This window comes from Chiloscyllium plagiosum, unplaced genomic scaffold (genome assembly GCF_037043375.1).
Source record: "Chiloscyllium plagiosum isolate Xiang-an unplaced genomic scaffold, Cpla_swu_hap1 HiC_scaffold_12, whole genome shotgun sequence".
Lineage (NCBI taxonomy): Eukaryota > Metazoa > Chordata > Chondrichthyes > Orectolobiformes > Hemiscylliidae > Chiloscyllium > Chiloscyllium plagiosum.
The window spans coordinates 100,678,778-100,699,370 of record NW_028270150.1 but is presented as its reverse complement, the minus strand read 5'-3'; the positions used below and the strand labels follow the sequence as shown (position 1 = coordinate 100,699,370).

Below are 20,593 nucleotides of genomic sequence, written 5' to 3'. Positions count from 1 at the left end.
AACTGAAAGGTGGGAAGAATACTTGATACTTGACTGAAACATTCATCGTGAGGTATAGTGGCACAAAGAAAATCTATTGCAACATGTTCAGTGCAAAAGATGCTGCAAATAAGCACTATCTTTCCAATGCATCTCCCATTGATTGATTTCAAAGCTGTGTAATGCCCAGGCTCATCTACAATTTGGATATATTCGCCACATCTAAGCAAACTCATGCAATCTTTTTCACAGTGACGGAGGAGAACTCTTGCAGCGCAGTGGTAGTGTTTCCACCTCTGGCTGGCAGGCCCAGGTTCAATTACCACCTGCTCCAGATGTAAGATCATCTCTGAACAGGTTGATTAGAAAATATCTGCATTCCTTGACTGGATGCAAGAAAATCTCAACCCCAGTTGGCCTCCAACTAATATTTTTCATCATTTTAACTTTCCGTTTCTCTTGCTCAATGCTGCCATAGTCAGTGCTTCTCTGGCTCTTAATGTGCTGGTCCGCTAAAACAATAAGGAAAAAGATCATGCTGTCTCCTACTCTTAACTCGCTCCATGCCAGGATCCTGAAATATGCCACCTTTAGTCTTGCCTTCTTCCCATGTGCACAGAATTTGTAGTCACCCCTTTTTGATTTACTTCAACATTTACTTATTAAAATCCTGGGTTTTTACCTCATACAACTTCCCACATCAAATAGAATTGCATTCATATACAATTTACTCAATATTGTTCTACAGTAATCTCATGTCCCACATACAAATTAGAAGGAGTAAGCGATTTGGCCACTCAAGCCTCCTCTGCCATTCAATAAGATCACGGCTGTTCTGATTGTTGCCTCAACTTCTCTTTCCAAAGAATAGCAAACCCCCAAACCCTTTGACTCCCCATTCATCAAGAGTTGACCTGCATTGCCTTAAATAGCTGTGACTACTCTTGAACAAGATGACAAGCTGATAACTGGGATTTGTGACCTGAAGAAATATTGGATGTCATGTACATCAACTTCTGTAAAATCGATCATCTTGATCATCACTTTTACCACATAATTTACACAAGCTTTGCCATTCTAATACACCTCCCACTGAAGCAAAAATATGTAAACAGCACTTAAAATTGGTTTAAAACGGCCAGGACTTTACCTCCAAATGAGTCAAGGTCTTCAAGAATCCTGCCAAATCTGCGGGAGGAAGACATTTTTTTTTAAGGGAGTTTCAACATGAAAATACTACATGCAAACTGTTTGGTGTCAAAGTTAAAAGGTAATTGAAGTTGTAAAGCACAATTAATCAGTTGCTGTACCTTACATGCTTATGAACATTCAGGTATTTCTCCCTCAAGTTGGGTTGGCTTCCCAATGGCAGATAAGCCTCCAGGTAACTGTCTTTCATTCGTCGATGAGGCAAATCCTCCTGCTTGCTGACTAGTTGATTGCTTAATGAAGCTCTTTCCTTCATAGATTGGAGATGGTCACTGGAAAAGGGTCACAAGAAAACTAGAATTGCAAGCAAAGCAGAATATGAAATGAAGGTGGAATGGAGGGACAGTGGTAATGGTGCAGGAGACCAGGGAAAAGTCAAAAGCAAAATAAAGGACAGTACAGAGGAGGCCACAGCAATTGTGGGTTCAGGGGTGAGGAAAACATTTTGCCTAAGAAATCTCAACAATTACATTCCTTGACTTTCAACCAGGCCTTCCACTACATGTAACTGCGTTTGCTTCAGTTAGTATTGCAGCAAGAAAGGTCACAAGAGTGAATGAAGGCAAAGGCAGGGAATAGGATCAAGATGTCATGGAAAGGAAGGATATAGGCCTGTACAGGTAGTGCAAATGGGCAGCAATGTGGAAGACAATAGACAATGGAGGAAACTGGGAGAATGGGATGGTTGGTAAAAGAGGTAAAATACAACAAGGGGGCAAAGAGAAGAATCAAGCTAGGTTGGACAATAGAGATTGCAGGGTGTCGGATACAGATGCTGGGCAAAAGAGCAAGTTACAAGCATCATGCCCAAGTTGCTCTGAGGATCTTCTTTAATGCAAACCCAGCCTGTGCCTTGAACAGGTCCCTTAGCTAATCTGCTTTTCTCTTCCCATCAATGGAAAGGAGAATGAGAGAAAGAGAAACTTGAGGTGAACATGAAAAATGAGTCCGTCCCTGACAAATGTTCTTCTTCCCCAAACCCCATCGCCCATAAACCTCTCCACATTGGCATCTTTCCTCTGTGCACTCATGTGACCCCATTCTTTCCCTGAGAATCGCTCACCTTCACCTCATCACGCTCCCCAGCCTACAATTTATTTAAACAACCAGTATTGCAAAACCTAATTCAAAGTGGTAAAATTTACAGGTTAATGAAAAAGGAACTAGTTTTGACTATTCGGACGAGGCAGTTGAGGAATTACACAACAAGAATAGCAGAACATATAAATGGGAAGCATCTTAATGCTTAATAAAATCACTAAACTAAAAATAGACTGGACAGCTCCCATGGCATTCAAACTACTAAACCTGAAACTGAAAGACATTTGGCAATCTTGCTGCACTTGATCATATATCCATCAAATAAATGCAAAGCAGCAAAAACAGTTTATGGGAAATTATGCAATAGAGTGAATCTAATCATCTAGTCAGATATCATTCTAATATGGAGACTCTAAAGATTGAGGTAAAGGTGTGGTAATGGTGGAGGGGAGGGGGGGGGAGTTATAGGATTAGGAAGAGAGGGAGATGATTGGGAAGTGGGGTTCAGGGTGTAACAGAAGGTGGCAGTGGTGAGGTGAGGAGAAGAGGAGCGAGAAAGGAAGGTGAAATAAATCTAGGAGGAATATGTGGGAAGGTAGGGAGAAGAGAGACTGGAAGGTGGGAAGGGGAATGAGTATGTCCTGGAGGAAGGTGGAGTGGAAAGAGGTGAGTGGACTACGCTGAGCAAGAGTAGGGGTGCTCATAGTCATACAGTCATGGAGCTGTACAGCATGGAAACAGACCCTTCGGTCCAACCCGTCCATGCTGACCAGATATCCCAACCCAATCTAGTCCCACCTGCCAGCACCTGGCCCATATCCCTCCAAACCCTTCCTATTCATATACCCATCCAAATGCCTCTTAAATGTTGCAATTGTACCAGCTCCACCACTTCCTCTGGCAGCTCATTCCAAACACGTACCACTCTTTGTATGAAAAAGTTGCCCCATGGTCTCTTTTATATCTTTCCCCTCTCATCCTAAACCTATGCCCTCTAGTTCTGGACTCCCCAGCCCCAGGGAAAAGACTTTGTCTATTTAACCTATCCATGCCCCTCATAATTTTGTAAACCTCTATAAGGTCACTCCACAGCCTCCAACGCTCCAGGGAAAACAGCCTTAGCCTGTTCAGCCTCTCCCTATAGCTCAAATCTTCCAACCCTGGCAACATCTTTGTAAATCTTTTCTGAACTCTTTCAAGTTTCACAACATCTTTCCGATAGGAAGGAGACCAGAATATTCCAACAGTAGCCTAACCAATATCCTGTACAGCCGCAACATGACCTCCCAACTCCTCTACTCAATACTCTGACCAATAAAGGTAAAGCATACCAAACGCCTTCTTCACTATCCTATCTACCTGCGACTCCACTTTCAAGGAGCTATGAACCTGCACTCCAGGGTCTCTTTGTTCAGCAACACTCCCTAGGACCTTACCATTAAGTGTAGAAGTCCTGCTAAGATTTGCTCTCCCAAAATGCAGTACCTCACATTTATCTGAATTAAACTCCATCTGCCACTTCTCAGCCCATTGGCCCATCTGGTCAAGATCCTGTTGTAATCTGAGGTAACCCTCTTCGCTGTCCGCTACACCTCCAATTTTGGTGTCATCTGCAAACTTATCAACTGTACCTTTCATGCTCGCATCCAAATCATTTTTGTAAATGAGTGTTATGGATGTGCCTTTAAAAGATACCACTGTGGCATGTTTTGTGGATAATGGTGAATGGTAAAGAAATAGACTCACTATTGACTGGAGCTTGGGTTGCTGAGAGACCCTGTCTTTCTATATTGTCCTTCACATTCCTCTGTTCCTTTTCCTGTCTCTCACTTCCCTCCTTTTCATTGATGATAACAGGTGAGGTAAGGACCGCAGGCAAGTTTGTTGTTCACCCAGTCAGAGCTCCGCGGCAGCCATTACTGCCTCAGAACTTGCAATCCCACTGGAGCTCATGATCCCAATATTTTGTCCAGCCTTGATTTAAGAACTGCACAGTCAACATACCTCCAGTCTTTAGATGCACCAACGATTTCCTGTAGCTTCGACCGAACTGAGCAAAAAGGAGAACTTAATTAACATCTAATAAGATTTCCACTTGACTTTGAGAAAGTATTTTTCCCTCAAATTGTTGTTGCTGAGTCAATGACGAAGTCAAACACAAAGTAAAATGAGAGAAAAATGGAAATCGCTATTAGAAACAGAAAATGTTGGACTCACTCAACAAGTTAGACAGATTCTGCAGGGAGAATTTTCCTGAGTTTTGCTGGTAATTGAGCATTTCCTGACATCACCTTATTTTTAGAGGTAAGAGGCTCAGTCCATCAGGGAATCTGTTCCAATATAAATTGTTTATTTTTAATTATTCATGGGATATGGGAATCGGTGGCTAACCAGCATTTATTGCCCTTCCTCTGAGTGGCATGTTAGGGCCATTTCAGAGACAGTTAATGGCACCCCATTGCTGTAGATCTGGAGTCACATACAGGCCAGATCAGGTTTCCTTTCCAAAAAGACATTTTTACGACAATCAAAAATGGTACCATGGTCGCGATTAAACTATCTTTATTTAATTCCAGATTTTCAAGATTCTTTTGGTAGGATTCAAATCTGTGCCCCAGAGCATCAACTTGGGTCTATGAAATACTAGAGTAACAACAATACTACAATGCCATCACCTCCTCAATAATAATGCACTACCTTTAAGTAATCAGTAAAGTTACATCACACTGGATTCAGGGTGAGCTAGCCAACTGAATACATAATTGGGTAAATGGCAGGAAACAGGGGGTAATGGTGGAGAGTTACTTTTCGGACTGGAGGTCTGTGACCAGTGGTGTTCCACAGGGATCGGTTCTGGGTCCTCTTTTGTTTGTCATTTATAGAAATGATTTAAATGACAATATAGAAGACATGGTTAGCAAGTTTGTGGACAACACCAAAATTGGTGGTATTGTAGACAATGAACAAGGTTTTATAAGATTACAAAGGAATCTTGATCAAATGGGTAAATAGGCTGAAAAATGGCAGATGGAGTTTAATCTGGATGAATGCAAGGTATTGCATTTTGGTACAACAAATGTAGGGTTATACAATTAATGGAATTGGAAAAGCACAACTGGTCAGGCAGCATCCGAGGAGCAGGAGAATCAATATTTCGGGCATAAGTCCTTCATCAGGAATTCCTGAAAAAGGGCTTATGCCTGAAACATCGATTCTCCTGCTCCTGGGATGCTGCCTAACTGGCTGTGCTTTTCCAGCACCACCCTCTTGACTCTGATCTCCAGCATCTGCAGTCCTCGCTTTCTCCTTGGGTAGTATTGTAGAGCAGATGGACCTAGGGGTGCAGGTACATAATTCTTTGAAGTTTGCGTCACATATTGACAAGATGGTTAAAAAAGCAGTTGACATGCTTGCTTTATTGCTCAGATCTTTGAGTATAGGAGTTGGGAAGTCATGTTGAGGTTGTACAGGACATTGGTGAGGCCTCTTCTGGAATACTGTGTTCAGTTCTAGTTGCCCAGTTACAGGAAGGATATTATCAAGCTGGAGAGGCATCAGAAGAGATTTACCAGGATGCTGCCAGGTAAGGTAGGTTTGACTTATAAAGAAAGGCTGGATAGGCTGGGACTTTTTTCACTGGAGCGTGGGAGGTTGAGAAGCGATCTGACAGAAGGTTATAAAATAATGAGAGGTGTAGATAGAGTTAATGGCAGTTGCCTTTTCCCTAGAATGAGGGATTTCAAGATTAGGGGACACACCTTTAAGGTGAGAGGAGAGAGGTTTTTTAAAAAATGAGAGGCAATTTCTTTTTACACAGAGGTTTGTTTGCTATGGAATGAACCCCCTGAGGTAGTGGTGGATGTGGGTATAATTAAAAGACATTTGGATAGATACATGAATAGGAACGGTTTGGAGGGATATGGGCCAGGAGCAAACAAGTGGGATTAGTTTGGTTTGAGATTATGTTCAGCATGGACTGGTTGGACCAAAGGTTTGTGTCCATGCTGTATGACTCTGTAACTCTAACTGTTTCGTACCAATCTTCACAATGTGCCACTCACCGTCATTCATTAATTGTTTGGAATGCCCTGTGAAGAGAAAAAAAGGACTAAGATTTGTAGCAAAATGTGCAAAAGGCTCCAAGTCACAGATATAGAACCACAATGGAACTTAAGTCGAACAAACATTATGTTGTAACTAACAGTATCAAAATACTTTATTCTGTTTTTGCAAAGAGTAAACATCGTAATTTTTTTTAAGTACAAAGTAAATCATGTAGAAAACTTAACAGCAGTGGAATTTGTGCAATGACCTACGGTCTGATTTGTGCCACATTCTCAGTCAACCTGATTTTATGAAACAGAAACGACATATTTTCTAAAGGATGTAACTAGCACAACAGGTAAGGAAGAACACATAGATGTTGAACACTTGGATTTTCAGAAGGCATTTGCCACACAAGTTCATTATACAAGACTCAGGCTTGTGAGATTGGGGGTACTACTGAGGATTTAAAATTTGAATTTAGGCTGTTGTCACAAGCAACAAACATAAGTAGATTTTTATTAAACACAAAATGGCTTTTCAATTTAAAATAACACAACAAAATGGCTTCAAGTTATGATCTGACATTGCGAACATACATTACTGATTTGCTGAGTTAGCTGAATTAGAAGATAAAGCAGACAATGGAGTTTTCATAAAATGAATCATGAGACATTAACTGACCACTCAAACTAACCTTGAACTCCCAGCATGATGATGATCTATGCAAGACAAGAATCATTTCCCAGGAAATATTATTGGATTAACCTGCTGTCAATCATGTCATCTTATTACATTTGATTAGTCTTTTTGTGTAATTAAGGCTGTGGTGTCTCTTTAAAAAACCTCTAAATGATGTTTAATTTTCAAATGTAATTTCAACACAGAAGCTTTAACCTCTGTGTTGCTGGACAAAACTGTGCCAGGCTGCCTTATTTTATTAAGCTGGTAACCTTGCTTTAGACAGACCGCATTATTTTGATTCTTTTGATGATCTCGAAACTGAGAGGTCCCACCTGGGATCTACATCTTCATTTGGTGCCGTAACTAGTGGTTCAGCACGAACAGATCGTGAACAGCGGTGTAGGAGCCTAGAATCCTATTGAGGGTTGAGGAATTCGGCCGGCCAAGGGTGAGTATTGTATATGCATTTGGTTTTCCTCTCACTCAATGTGTCCAACCTGACCCCTCGCTGTTTATTTTCCAGTCCAGCCCGAAAGGATCGGTTTTAGCAAGGATAGGGTCAGGGGACCCTATATAAAAAGGAGCAGGGGAGAATAAGTGAAGTTGGGACCTCCTTATATTCATAGATGGCGATTTCTGGGGTTGTTCACCTCCGGACCTCTGAACCTTTGTCGATTTTTGGTGTTGTTGAACTCTGAGCCTTGATCCCCAACCCCGCAACCAATTCTTTCCAACTTTCCAAGTTTTTTTTTATATAGTGATTGACTATATCTAATTGACTTTTCTAATTGACACAGGGGTTTCAATGTCTTCTGCGAAATCTGACATGAATCTGCCAATTACTAAACAGACAAAGAATTTATCTGGTTTCCAAGGAGAAAGCCATAAATATCTGCTTTCTGATCCGTTCCGTGTTTATTTCCAAGGCTGTTCCCTGCTTCATCGCTTTGTGGTTGCAACCAACTTATCATGTAACCTGATGGGACAAGACCTGCTGTGTACCTTTCAAGTTAAACTTGCATGTTCCCCTGATGGTGCCCAACTTGATTCTGACTCATTTGAACGCCAGCTGTATGTGTCCACTAAACCACAATGGTGGTCACTTGATATTGACCCTCAAGCCTCTGCAGGTCACATTACTCTTATCGAACAGACCAAGATAAATTTCCTGAAAACTTCTTTGCAGATTTAATTGGAACTAAATGGACTGTACAGATTTTGGCTCGTGTTACCGGTCCAGAAGGTGAGGCAGATTTTGTTGAAATACCTTCTCACCTGTGGAAGCAAGGGGATTCCTCAGCCCCTCAAATCCCTCGGAAAGTGAATCTGTCTCACCAAGCTAAGGAACTTGGCCGTTTGGTCCACCGTGCAATTACCAAGGCTGACCCACATTATTATATGCTGCAGACATTTCAAGAAGATATGACTTCTCTATTATCCAACTCCTACCTCCTGCAATGCCACACTCCAGCACCATGAGAGTTGGCATATCCTTGACTTGGATCAGTGGTGCTGGAAGAGCACAGCAATTCAGGCAGCATCCGAGGACAGGCAAAATCGACTTTTCGGGCAAAAGCCCTTCATCAGGGGCTTTTGCCCGAAACGTCGATTTTGCCTGTCCTCGGATGCTGCCTGAATTGCTGTGCTCTTCCAGCACCACTGATCCAGAATCTGGTTTCCAGCATCTGCAGTCATTGTTTTTACCCCTTATATCCTTGACTTGGTCAACCCTGATGTATGGGCTGAGACATCCTCTCACGTTGGACTTAGACTGTGAAACCATTCAAGTTGCTTGATCAAGGCATATTAGCCCCATGCCAATTGCCTTGTAACACTCCAATTATGGCTTTCCCAAATCCTGGCAAGCCAGACCAATATAGATCAGTTCAACATTAAGAGCTATGAATGCCATTGTCCAGCCACTTCATGCCTTTGTTCCAAACCCAGCTCGTATTTTATCCACCATACCATCAGAGGCTAATTTTTTTGCTGTTGTCGATCTTCAACATGCCCTTTTCTCACTGCCTCTTCATGAGAACAGCCTGTACCTATTTTCCTTCACCTTTAATGGGCAGCAGCTAACATGGACTCAACTACCCCAAGGCTTCATTCATTCTCCAACCCTTATCTCTCAGATTTTACAGAAACAATTGCGGTCTTTAACCCTGACAAGTGGATCTACAACAGTTCAATACATAGACAACCTGGTTAGCACTGCTGCCTCACAACGCCAGAGACCCGGGTTCAATTCCCACCTCAGGAGACTGACTGTGTTGAGTTTGCACATTCTCCCCCTGTCTGCATGGGTTTCCTCCGGGTGCTCCGGTTTCCTCCCGCAGTCCACAAATGTGCAGATTAGGTGAATTGGCTATGCTAAATTGCCCGTAGTGTTAGGTGAAGGGGTAATGGAGGGGGAATGGGTCTGGGTGGGTTGCGCTTCAGTGTGGACCTGTTGGGCCGAAGGGCCTGTTTCCACACTAAGTAATCTAATCTACTTGTAGCCAGTATTGATTAAGAATCAAACCGCTCTGATGTTGGTCTCCTCCTCAACTACTTGAAGTACTACTTGATATGTCGTCTCTCCACAGAAAGTTTCCATTGCACTAAGTTCCTAGGCTTTATTATATCTGCTGATTCACGCTCTCTGGAACACAGCCACGTCACTCCTATTATCAGCTTCCCAGCCCCAATCACTGCGAACAAGTGCGCCAATGGCTGGGTATGGTCAACTTCTGCAGACAGTGGATTCCAAACGCGGCTCTCCTCATTAAGAAGCTGACTCTATATTTCCCCTACAAAGGTACATTTACCCTCTCTTCAGATGCAAAGTAAGCCTTTGATGAACTAAAGCAAGCTTTGTCAGACGCTCCAGCTCTGGGAAGACCTCTTTATGATAGACCCTTTCAATTGTACTATACCATTTTGGATGACTGTGCCTCTTCAGTACTTAGAGGAGAAAGTGAGGTCTGCAGATGCTGGAGATCAGAGCTGAAAATGTGTTGCTGGAAAAGTGCAGCAGGTCAGGCAGCATCCAGGGAACAGGAGAATCGACGTTTCGGGCATAAGCCCTTCTTCAGGAATGAGGAAAGTTTGTCCAGCAGGCTAAGATAAAAGGTAGGGAGGAGGGACTTAGGGGAGGGGCGTCGGAAATGCGATAGGTGGAAAGAGGTCAAGGTGAGGGTGATAGGTCAGACTGGGGTGGGGCGGAGAGGTCGGAAAGAAGATTGCAGGTTAGGAAGGCGGTGCTGAGTTCGATGGATTTGACTGAGACAAGGTGGGGGGAGGGAAAATGAGGAAACTGGTGAAATCCGAGTTCATCCCTTGTGGTTGGAGGGTTCCTAGGCGGAAGATGAGGTGCTCTTCCTCCAACCATCGTGTTGTTGTGGTCTGGCGATGGAGGAGTCCAAAGACCTGCACATCCTTGGTGGAGTGGGAGGGGGAGTTGAAGTGTTGAGCCACAGGGTGGTTGGGTTGGTTGGTCCGGGTGTCCCAGAGGTGTTCTCTGAAACGCTCCGCAAGTAGGCGGCCTGTCTCCCCAATATAGAGGAGGCCACATCGGGTGCAGAGGATGCAATAAATGATGTGTGTGGAGGTGCAGGTGAATCTCCTTTGGGGCCTTGGAGGGAGGTGAGGGGGGAGGTGTGGGTGCAAGTCTTGCATTTCTTGCGGTTGCAGGGGAAGGTGCCGGGAGTGGAGGTTGGGTTGGTGGGGGGTGTGGATCTGACGAGGGAGTCACGGAGGGAGTGGTCTTTACGGAATGCTGATAGGGGAGGGGAGGGAAATATATCCTTGGTGGTGGGGTCCGTTTGGAGGTGGCGGAAATGACGGCGGATGATGCGCTGTACATGGAGATTGGTGGGGTGGTAGGTGAGGACCACTGGGGTTCTGTCCTGGTGGCGCTTGGAGGGGCGGGGCTCAAGGGCGGAGGAGCGGGAAGTGGAAGAGATGCGGTGGAGGGCATCGTCGACCACGTCGGGAAGGAAATTGCGGTCCTTGAAGAAGGAGGCCATCTGGGTTGTACGGTTTTGGAACTGGTCCTCCTGGGAGCAGATGCGGCGGAGACGAAGGAATTGGGAGAATGGGATGGCGTTTTTACAGGGGGCAGGGTGGGAGGAGGTGTAGTCCAGGTAGCTGTGGGAGTCGGTCGGTTTGTAGTAGATGTCCGTGTTGATTCGGTCGCCTGAGATAGAAATAGAAAGGTCGAGGAAGGGGAGGGAGGAATCCGAGACTGTCCAGGTGAATTTGAGGTCGAAGTGGAAGGTGTTGGTGAAGTGGATGAACTGTTCAACCTCCTCGTGGGAGCACGAGGCGGCGCCGATACAGTCATCGATGTAGCGGAGGAAAAGGTGGGGGATGGGGCCAGTGTAGTTGCGGAAGATGGACTGTTCCACATATCCTACGAAGAGGCAGGCATAGCTGGGGCCCATGCGGGTGCCCATGGCTACTCCTTTCGTTTGGAGGAAGTGGGAGGATTGGAAAGAGATCTCTTCAGTACTTACTCAACTTCATGGAGATAAACATTGTCCAGTTGCCTATTTTGCTACTAAACTTGATCCTATTGCTTTAAGATATCCCCGCTGCACCCAAATTTTAACTGCCATTTATCCCAGTTTACAATCCGCAGAGAATTTTACACTACAACAGGATATTATCATCTACAGTTCTCATTCAATAGTTGCCCTCTTAGGGAATTTACAAACTCATTTGACTGCAGCCCACCAAAACCGTTATGAGATTTATCCTTTAAATAATCCTCAATTGACCTTTAAGCATTGTACTACCATTAACCCTGCTGATTTCTTAGCTCATCCTCCTTCAACTTTGTACACTTTGTAATGAGGACTTCCAAGTTCAGCCAGATCTCTCTGACACGCCAATCTCAAATCCTGATATCAATAAGTTCACTGATGGCAATTCCTTTATTGATCATACAGGAACTCATCTTTCAGGCTATGCTACAGTTGATGACTATGGCTCTATCCTGGAATCTGCTGCCCTCCACAGCCCTTTTTCAGCCCAGCAAGCTGAACCTTTTGCACTCATCCGTGCTTCTATTCTAGGGACAGGGCTCCGTCTAACATTTACACTGAGTCCCGATACGCTTTTGGGGTTGTACTTGATTTTAGACAACTCTGGAGAAACAGAGGATTCTTGACATCATCTGGCACGCCCATCTCTCACCGCCAGCTTGTCTCAGATCTTTTGACTGCACTCCTACTCCCAAAACAGGTTTGTGTTATCAAATGAACTGCCCATGGAACTGGCCAATCCCCTGCTGATATTGGTAACCGTGCTGCTGATGTGGCTGCAAAACAAGCCGTTTGCAACCATCTTATGATTGTCAGACTGAAAGCTCTGACAAGGGTGGGTCTACTTCGGATAAACTAATGCCAACCATTCAAGATGTTGTTACCTTACAGCGGGACACCTCTGAATCCGAAAGGCAGTTGTAGTCCAAAATCGGCTATTATTGTAATCCTGTTACTAAACTATGGACCACTCCAGGTGGACAGATTTGTATGTCTGATGAACTTGCTTTCTGGGTAGTTGTTTGTATTTATAATGCTACACACAGTGGGGCTCGCTCAACGTCTGATTTGCTTTTAAACACTTGGTGGCATCTGCGCCTCCAGCAGATGGCCCAACAAGTAAGTGATGGCTGCTTCACCTGCCAAGAACACAATTCTTGGAAAGGTATTCCTTGCCCTATGGGACAGACACTCCTCCCTGAGGGAATTTTTCAAACTCTTCAACTTGATTTCATTGAATTAGAAAAGTGTCAAAACTCTAAGTATGTTTTAGTTATTGTTGGTGTTTTTTCTAAATGGGTTGAAGTTTACCCTACTTCCAAAGCTCCTGCCAAAACTGTATCCCACTTAAGGAGATTATTCCCCGCTTTGGTATTCCACTTTGTCTTCTGACAATGGTCCTCATTTTATTGGTAACATAAATGAGGAATTGTGCTCTCAATTCAGCATCCGCCACCAACTCCTTTGTGCTTATCGCCCGCAGACTGCAGGTCTTGGGGAGCGTTGTAACCAGACTCTGAAAACTAAACTTGCAAAATTAACTTCTGAGACAGACCTTTCCTGGGTTATTACCACTGGTTCTGTTTCACCCACGCTGCACTCCTGCTGGGAGAACTCACTTATCCCCTGCTGAAATAGTTTACGGCCGAGCCTTACGCACACCTTGGAATGACGCCACTGCTCCTGTTCACCTTCACCATATGGCAGACGACATGTCCTCTCCTTAATTAAAATTTTGCGTGGGCTCCATTCTCGAGTATGTACTGCTCACGAGAAGCTCCCTTCCCTTGAAGGAGTTCACAATAGAGCCAGGCTCCTTTGTCCTCATCAAGAATTGGACATGCCGTGGCCTCCAAACTCGATGGGAACGACCCTTTCAGGTCCTCCTCACCACCCCAACTGCTGTTAAAGTGGCTGGGTGTTCTGCTTGGGTTCACATCCATCATTGTAAAGTCATTGAAAAAGGGGGAAGGATGATGGAGATGAAGATGATGATGGAGATAATGAGAATTAACGGGAATTGAGAAAGGAGTCAGAACCAGACTATTAGGACATAGCTGTATTTTCGAATCATAATTTTCCTTCTGTTTTAGATATCCTAACCCTTGCTACAGAAATGACTACCAGGATCAGAATTACTTTCATCCTGATATATGGATTTGCCTTGGCCAGCATTCATACACAAGAAGGGACCATCTATCTGTGTGATCCTGAACAACAGGAGACTGTATACCACCTATGCCAGGATGATGTTCTTATATGCCAAAAGACTGATCCCTTCGATGTGTGGAACATTGCCCAAGATGATTGTCATAATGGTCAACTACACCTACAAGATCAAACAGTCCATTTACAGAACAAGCCCCAATGGTCTTTACCTTGTCAAGGTGTTGTGTGCCAGTTTGATTTCAAATTCAAATAGACCACATCGTAAAAGAGAAAAAGGGGGAACATTATCTTTTACTAACAACTTGTTTCTTGAAAGTCATAATAGAATATTTGGAGAGGATGAAGTGGTTTGTTACGCCCTTACTTTAGCAAAAGACTCCCTGACCCCTTTTATCCTCCCAAATCCTAACATGGAAGTGTGGAATGATTCTAAAGCATTTACGGGATGTAATATTTCTTTTAATTATTATCTATCTCCATTCGCTACTTGTTTATGGACAATTCGAGATAACCTATCCAAATTTCCACAATGGTAAGGGATGGGAGTGCACCTTTGTAAAAGTGCCTAAAACTATTCCCTGTGCTATGATCAAATGTACCAGACATCGCTGCTGCCCTGAAGGACCTCGCATCTCATCCGTATGCCTTAGGGATAATAACACCCACCTTCATTATGAAACCCCTAATGGCACTAATGTCTTCCCAATTATGGGATGGGTGGAACCATTCTGGGATAATAACCATGTCTCTTATCGAGAGACCACCTCATTCGACTGATCAATTTTCACCCTCTATGTCCAGGATCAAACTATGTAATCATGGACTATCCAGATACTCCAGGAAGTCACAAAGATGGGCCCGCTTCTTATTGGGGAGGTCCCTCCATCATCTATACTGAACTTGGTTGTTATTTTTTAGTCATAATAAAGCATCTAACCATCTTGTCTTGAATAAAGCAAGTACTCCTCATGCTGTAGCTGAGGTAATAACACCCACCTTCATTATGAAACCCCTAATGGCACTAATGTCTTCCCAATTATGGGATGGGTGGAACCATTCTGGGATAATAACCACGTCTCTTATTGAGAGACCCACCTCATTCGACTGAACAATTTTCACCCTCTATGTCCAGGATCAAACTATGTAATCATGGACTATCCAGATACTCCAGGAAGTCACAAAGATAGGCCCGCTTCTTATTGGGGAGGTCCCTCCATCATCTATACTGAACTTGGTTGTTATTTTTTAGTCATAATAAAGCATCTAACCATCTTGTCTTGAGTAGCTGTAGAACACTTTTTCCAACTACTGTTCCCTGTCCAATTACCTGGCAACGAGATTGGAATTCCCCTGTTACACGTTCAGTCTCCCCTGAGTTTTGTGCAGAATGGAAGAATCCAAAGGCTCTATAAAACAGTAAAACTCACTCTTTAGCATATGCAGCTCTTTTTTTTCTGTAGGAGGATCTTCAGGAGTTATTAGTCATCAAAACTGTAATTATCTCATTTGTAGTCTCACTCTCTCTTGGGTAACATCCATACCTTTGACAGTCAAATGAATTAAGGTGTAGGATGGGGAGTTTGGAGATTTAGGTCATATACAATTGGTTAATCAATATGGCTATATATGCTGCTATTATTTTAGTTGGTCTTATTGTTTGTATTGCTATTGTTAAATGTATTATTGCTAAGATAGTAGCTTCCACTAAAAATATTGATTTCACCCAGAAAATGCTTCTTCTCCTCTTAGATGAAGCTGAGGAAGCACCATTGCCTGGCCCTGGTCCCTATCCATGCCTTCACATTTATGGTGTGGTCATAGAATGACCAAAGAGGGGAGATGAGGATTTAAAATTTGAATTTAGGCTGTTGTCAGAAACAACAAATATATGTAGGTTTTTAATAACCACAAAATGGCTTTCTTTTCAATTTAAAATAACACAACAAAATGGCTTCAAGTTATGATTTGACATTGTGAATCTGCATTACTGCTTTGCTGAGTTAGTTGAATTACAAGATAAAGCAGACAATGGAGGTTTCATAAAATGAATCATGAGACATTAACTGACCACTCGAACTAACCTTGAACTGGCAGCATGAGATGATCTACATAAGACAAGAATCATTTCCTAGGAAATATTACTGGATTAACCTGTTGTTAATCATGTCAGCTTATTACATTTGATTGGTCTTTTCTTGTAATTAAGGCTGTGGTGTCTCTTAAAAAAAAAACCTATAAATGATGTGTAATTTTCAAATGTAATTACACAATATCGCCACGGAACACAGAAGCTTTAACCTCTGTGTTGCTGGACAAAACTGCGCTAGACTGCCTTATTTTATTAAGCAGATAACCTTGCTTTATATAGATTGCATTCCATTGATTCTTTTGACCAATCTCGAAACAGTGAGGTCCCACCTGGGATCTACATCTTCACTACATTAGCATGAATTTACGGTAGAAAAGAAAATGTAGATGAAGAACTGACAGGAGATCAAAATCATTAGGGGCCTGGAAAAAGCAGGAAGGAAGAAATAATTCCCATTGGAAAGACTCAAGAAATGAAGAATACAATTCCAGGTAATAAACAAACTTGTCATGTAGCAAGTGGTTAGGTTCTTGCTCATTAAAGAAAGAAACATCAGATTGGTCGTGTGATTGCTAGAAAGAATGTAATGGACCAGAGCCTCAGTGGTTAGCACTGCTGCCTCACCGTTGCAGGGACCTGGGTTTGATTCCAGCCTCAAGCAATTGTCTGTGTAGAGTTTGCACATTCTCTCTGGTCTGTGTGGGTTCCTCTGGGGGCTGTGGTTTCCTCCCACTGTCCAAAGATGTGCAGGGTATGTGGATTGGCCATGCTATATTGCCCCGTGGAGTCCAGGGATGTACAGGCTGGGTGGATTAGCCATGGGAAATGCAGGGTTACAGGGAGAGGATGGGGGTGAGTCTGGATGGGATGCTCTTCAGAGGGTCAGTAGACTGCTTCCACGCTATAGGGATTCTATGATGTATCATGATCACCAGTCATGTGACTACAATTAGAATAGGATAGATGATTTTTATTCCACCACCTCCCCCAATCAGTGAGTAAATGAGTAAAGACATGATTATTTGTAACACAAGATGATCAGACATGTCTTTATGTGCATTGCAAAACTCTGTAGACACATTACGATTATTGGTTCAATACCTTCAGTCAAATCTGGAGAACATCCCCCAGGGTGTAAACTCGCAGACAGTGAGGTACATGATCTTACGAGAACAGAAGGAATATTCCAGTGCTTCCAAAACCTTTTAAAACAAAAAGAATATTTTGCAATGTTGAAAGAAAACTGAAGTTCTAGCCCTGCTCTCCTCAAAGATGCTCTTTAAAATATCTCGAACTATTCATTTCAGTATTTTGCAGATTTCAACAAGGTTACCTCTCACTCTTCAAAACTCCAGAGAATAGAGATCCAGCTTTCCCATCTCTCTTCAAAGGGCAGGTCCAGTTGCAAGTCTGGTACTCTTTCAATGGCAATAACATTTCAATGACTTATTGACAAGGTCACCTAGGCAATATGGCAGCAATGCACTCCAATGCTTGGAATCAGCATGCTGATCATGATTTCTGCTTCTTCAAAGTTGCTGCCTTACATGGATCTCACCATCTGTGCAGGCTTCTAAGAAAATTAGGGGGAATACTGCACCAGGATCCTTTTCTAATTTCTACATATTCCAAACTCTTACCATTTAAGAAATACTCTGAACATCTGTTTGACCTACCAAAGTAACCTCACTTTCTTCCACATTATATTCTATCTGCCATGCTCTTGCCCATTCACTAACCCTGTACAAATCTTCCCAAAGTTACATTACATCTTCCTCACAACACACATTCCCACTTAGCTGTTCATCATCCACAAATTTGGAAATATTACATTTGCTCCAAATCATTGATATGAACAGCTGGGGCGCTAAGTGCTGATCCTTGCAGTACCCCACTCACCACAGCCTGCCAATATGACAATGACCCATTTATTCCTCCAGTTTATTAGCCAATCATTAACTTGTACCAGTACATTACCTTTCTTCCTGTATGCTTTAAACTTTCTAATCAGTCTCTGTGGGAGACTTCATCAAAAGTGTTCTCAAAATCTAAGTATACTATGTCCATCGACCATCAATTGTTAGTATCATCAAATAAACTCCAACTAGTTAGTCAAACATGACTTCCCATTCACAAATCCATGCTGAATCTATCTAATCAGATCACTATTATCCAAGTGTCTATTGATTTCACCCTTTATAATAGATTGACCATTTTCCCTATAACTGATATACGGCTAACAGATCTGTAATTCTCAGTTTTCTCTCTAGTTCCCTTCTTAAATACTGGGGTTAAATTTACTTTCCATTCCACAAGAATCATTCCAGAATCTATACAATTATTGAAGATAATAATCAATACATCAACCATCTCTGTAGATACCTCCTCTCTAACGCTATGGGATGTGGACAATCAGGTCTAGGAATTTATTAATATTCAGCCCTTCAATACATTATTTTTACTAATTCTGTTCAACACCTATTCTCCCTAATCACTTGAATCTCTACACTGGGAGATTTCTTGTACCTGCCTCAGTGAAAAAAAGACACAAAAAGTAATCATTTAGTTTCTCTGCCACTTCTCTATTCTGCATCATAAATTCTGCTGGCTCTGCCTGATAACGAACCCACATTACTTTTGGCTGAACATTTTCTTTTTACATATCTATAATGGTTTAAGAGCCAATTTATAGTGCTTTTTTTGTACAATTGCATTCATATTCTAGAGTCCCTTTCCTATTCAGTTTCTTGTTCTCCTTTGCTGCATTCTATATTCTTCACGGGTCTTTGCTTTCAATCCTCAGCTTCCTTTGTTAGCCATGGTTAGCCATTTAAGCTGTCTGAATACAATTTAGCCAACTGTTTAGCTACTGCTGAGTTGCAGTGTGTAGAACCTGTGGACAAGGAGAAATGGGTGGTACCAGCCAGTGGACCAGGGGAGGGGTATGGAGATTGGATGGCTGCTTCTGGTTAGCCAGAGGGGATAACACTATGGACTGGGAGATGCTAGTCTGTGAACTGAGGCTGGGGGAATTCGGGGTTGATAGCTAGTGGACCAGCAAAGGTAGATGCAAGTATCAGTGGTCTAAGAGTGGGAATGTGGTTGGCAGCCAGTACAGTGGAGGTGGCAAACTGTAGATTGGTGAGGGGGTCTTAAAGGTGACAACCTGTAGATTGGTAAGGGGCTTTGGGGGTGACAGTCAATAGGTTAGTGAGGGGGGGAGTAACAGACTGTAGATTGGTGAAGGTGTGGATGGCAACTTGTGGATTGATGAGGGAATGTTGGGGTGAGGGGCAGCACTGACAGGCTGTAGGATGGCGAGAGGAAGCACTGACAGGCTGTAGGTTGGCAAGAGACAGCACTGTCAGGCTGTAGGGTGGCGACAGGCAGCACTGACAGGCTGTAGGTTGGCAAGGGGGCAGCACTGACAGGCAGTCAGGTGGCAAGGGGGCAGCACTGACAGGCTGTATGGTGGCAAGGGGGCAGCACTGACATGCTGTAGAGAGGCAAGGGGGCAGCACTGACAGGCTGTAGGGAGGCAAGGGGGCAGCACTGACAGGCTGTAGGGAGGCAAGGGGGCAGCACTGACAGGCTGTAGAGTGGCAAGGGGGCAGCACTGACAGGCTGTCAGGTGGCAAGGGGGCAGCACTGACAGGCTGTAGGGTGGCAAGGGGGCAGCACTGACAAGCTGTAGGTTGGCAAGGGGGCAGCACTGACAGGCTGTAGGGTGGCAAGGGGGCAGCACTCACAGGCTGTCAGGTGGCAAGGGGGCAGCACTCACAGGCTGTAGGGTGGCAAGGGGGCAGCACTGACAGGCTGTAGGGTGGCAAGGGGGCAGCACTGACAAGCTGTAGGTTGGCAAGGGGGCAGCACTCACAGGCTGTAGGGTGGCAAGGGGGCAGCACTCACAGGCTGTCAGGTGGCAAGGGGGCAGCACTCACAGGCTGTCAGGTGGCAAGGGGGCAGCACTCACAGGCTGTAGGGTGGCAAGGGGGCAGCACTCACAGGCTGTCAGGTGGCAAGGGGGCAGCACTCACAGGCTGTCAGGTGGTTAAAAGCAGGCTCACAGCGCTATATAAGTTTGTGAGCAGAGGGAATGACAGCAGCCTTTCGATTGTTGGATAGCAATGGCAGTGGGTGATTCAGTTCAGTCCCCTGCCAATGGGAGCCCAATATGAAGGAATTGATTGTCACGTGTCCCGAGGCACAGTGAAAAGCTGTGTTTCACGAGCAATACGGGCAGAGCTGGAGACAACTGCGCATGCTCCATCCCGGGCACGGGCACGGGCCCTGGCTCGCTGCTGGTATGAAATCCGAGCCCCTCCTCCGCCTGCCGCGGCTGAAGTCGTCCATCCCCATCCCATTCCCATAGCCTAACTTCGAGCTGTCAACTCTTAACTCCTCGATCCACCGGAAGAAGCAGTAACCCGGCCACTCACTAACCTGTAGCCCGGGTACATGATGCTCATTCCCTCGCTTCTCTCCACCTCTCGCCGTGACAACTTGGGCGTCGGCGCGGCACGGCGCCGCGCCCCGCCCCAGCGCGAACGTCAGCACGCCGCCCCGCCCTTCGGACCGACGTCAGCACGTAGGTCCCACCACCGGCCTGACAGCACCGTTTCGCCCCGCCCACAACTTCAGCGCGCCGAGCCGTCCACCAGCTTGACGTCATCACGCAGCCTGCCTCGTGCGGCTGCGTCCAGAAATTGTCCATCGCACTGGTCGCGTGGGAGACAGGTCCGGGTTCATGACTGAAATTCGTTGGGAGAGTGTGTAGGTTGGGGAAAGTGTTTTTTTTTTGGCAACACTCCATATATATACTCCTTTTAATCTGATTAACAAATTACGA

The 20,593-nt window shown here is 44.3% G+C and overlaps 1 protein-coding gene across 4 annotated transcripts in view; it reads right to left on the bottom strand.

The window, feature by feature from the left end:
- acot9.1 (acyl-CoA thioesterase 9, tandem duplicate 1) overlaps nucleotides 1-20,218 on the bottom strand; it is a 78,124-nt gene extending 57,906 nt beyond the window's left edge. For 3 of the 4 annotated variants that reach the window (XM_043700254.2, XM_043700255.2, XM_043700256.2), the window contains exons 1-6: nucleotides 20,188-20,218; nucleotides 16,846-16,946; nucleotides 6,291-6,317; nucleotides 4,234-4,279; nucleotides 1,290-1,460; nucleotides 1,130-1,167 (exon numbers count right to left, since the gene is read on the bottom strand). In XM_043700254.2, the coding sequence (XP_043556189.1) occupies nucleotides 1,130-1,167; nucleotides 1,290-1,460; nucleotides 4,234-4,279; nucleotides 6,291-6,317; nucleotides 16,846-16,946; nucleotides 20,188-20,213 (409 nt within the window). In that variant the 5' untranslated portion in view covers nucleotides 20,214-20,218. Of the gene's footprint in view, nucleotides 1-1,129; nucleotides 1,168-1,289; nucleotides 1,461-4,233; nucleotides 4,280-6,290; nucleotides 6,318-14,982; nucleotides 15,062-16,845; nucleotides 16,947-20,187 lie in introns of those variants that run through there. The other variant, XM_043700257.2, reaches the window with a different exon arrangement.
- Between the last annotated feature and the right edge of the window lie 375 nt (nucleotides 20,219-20,593).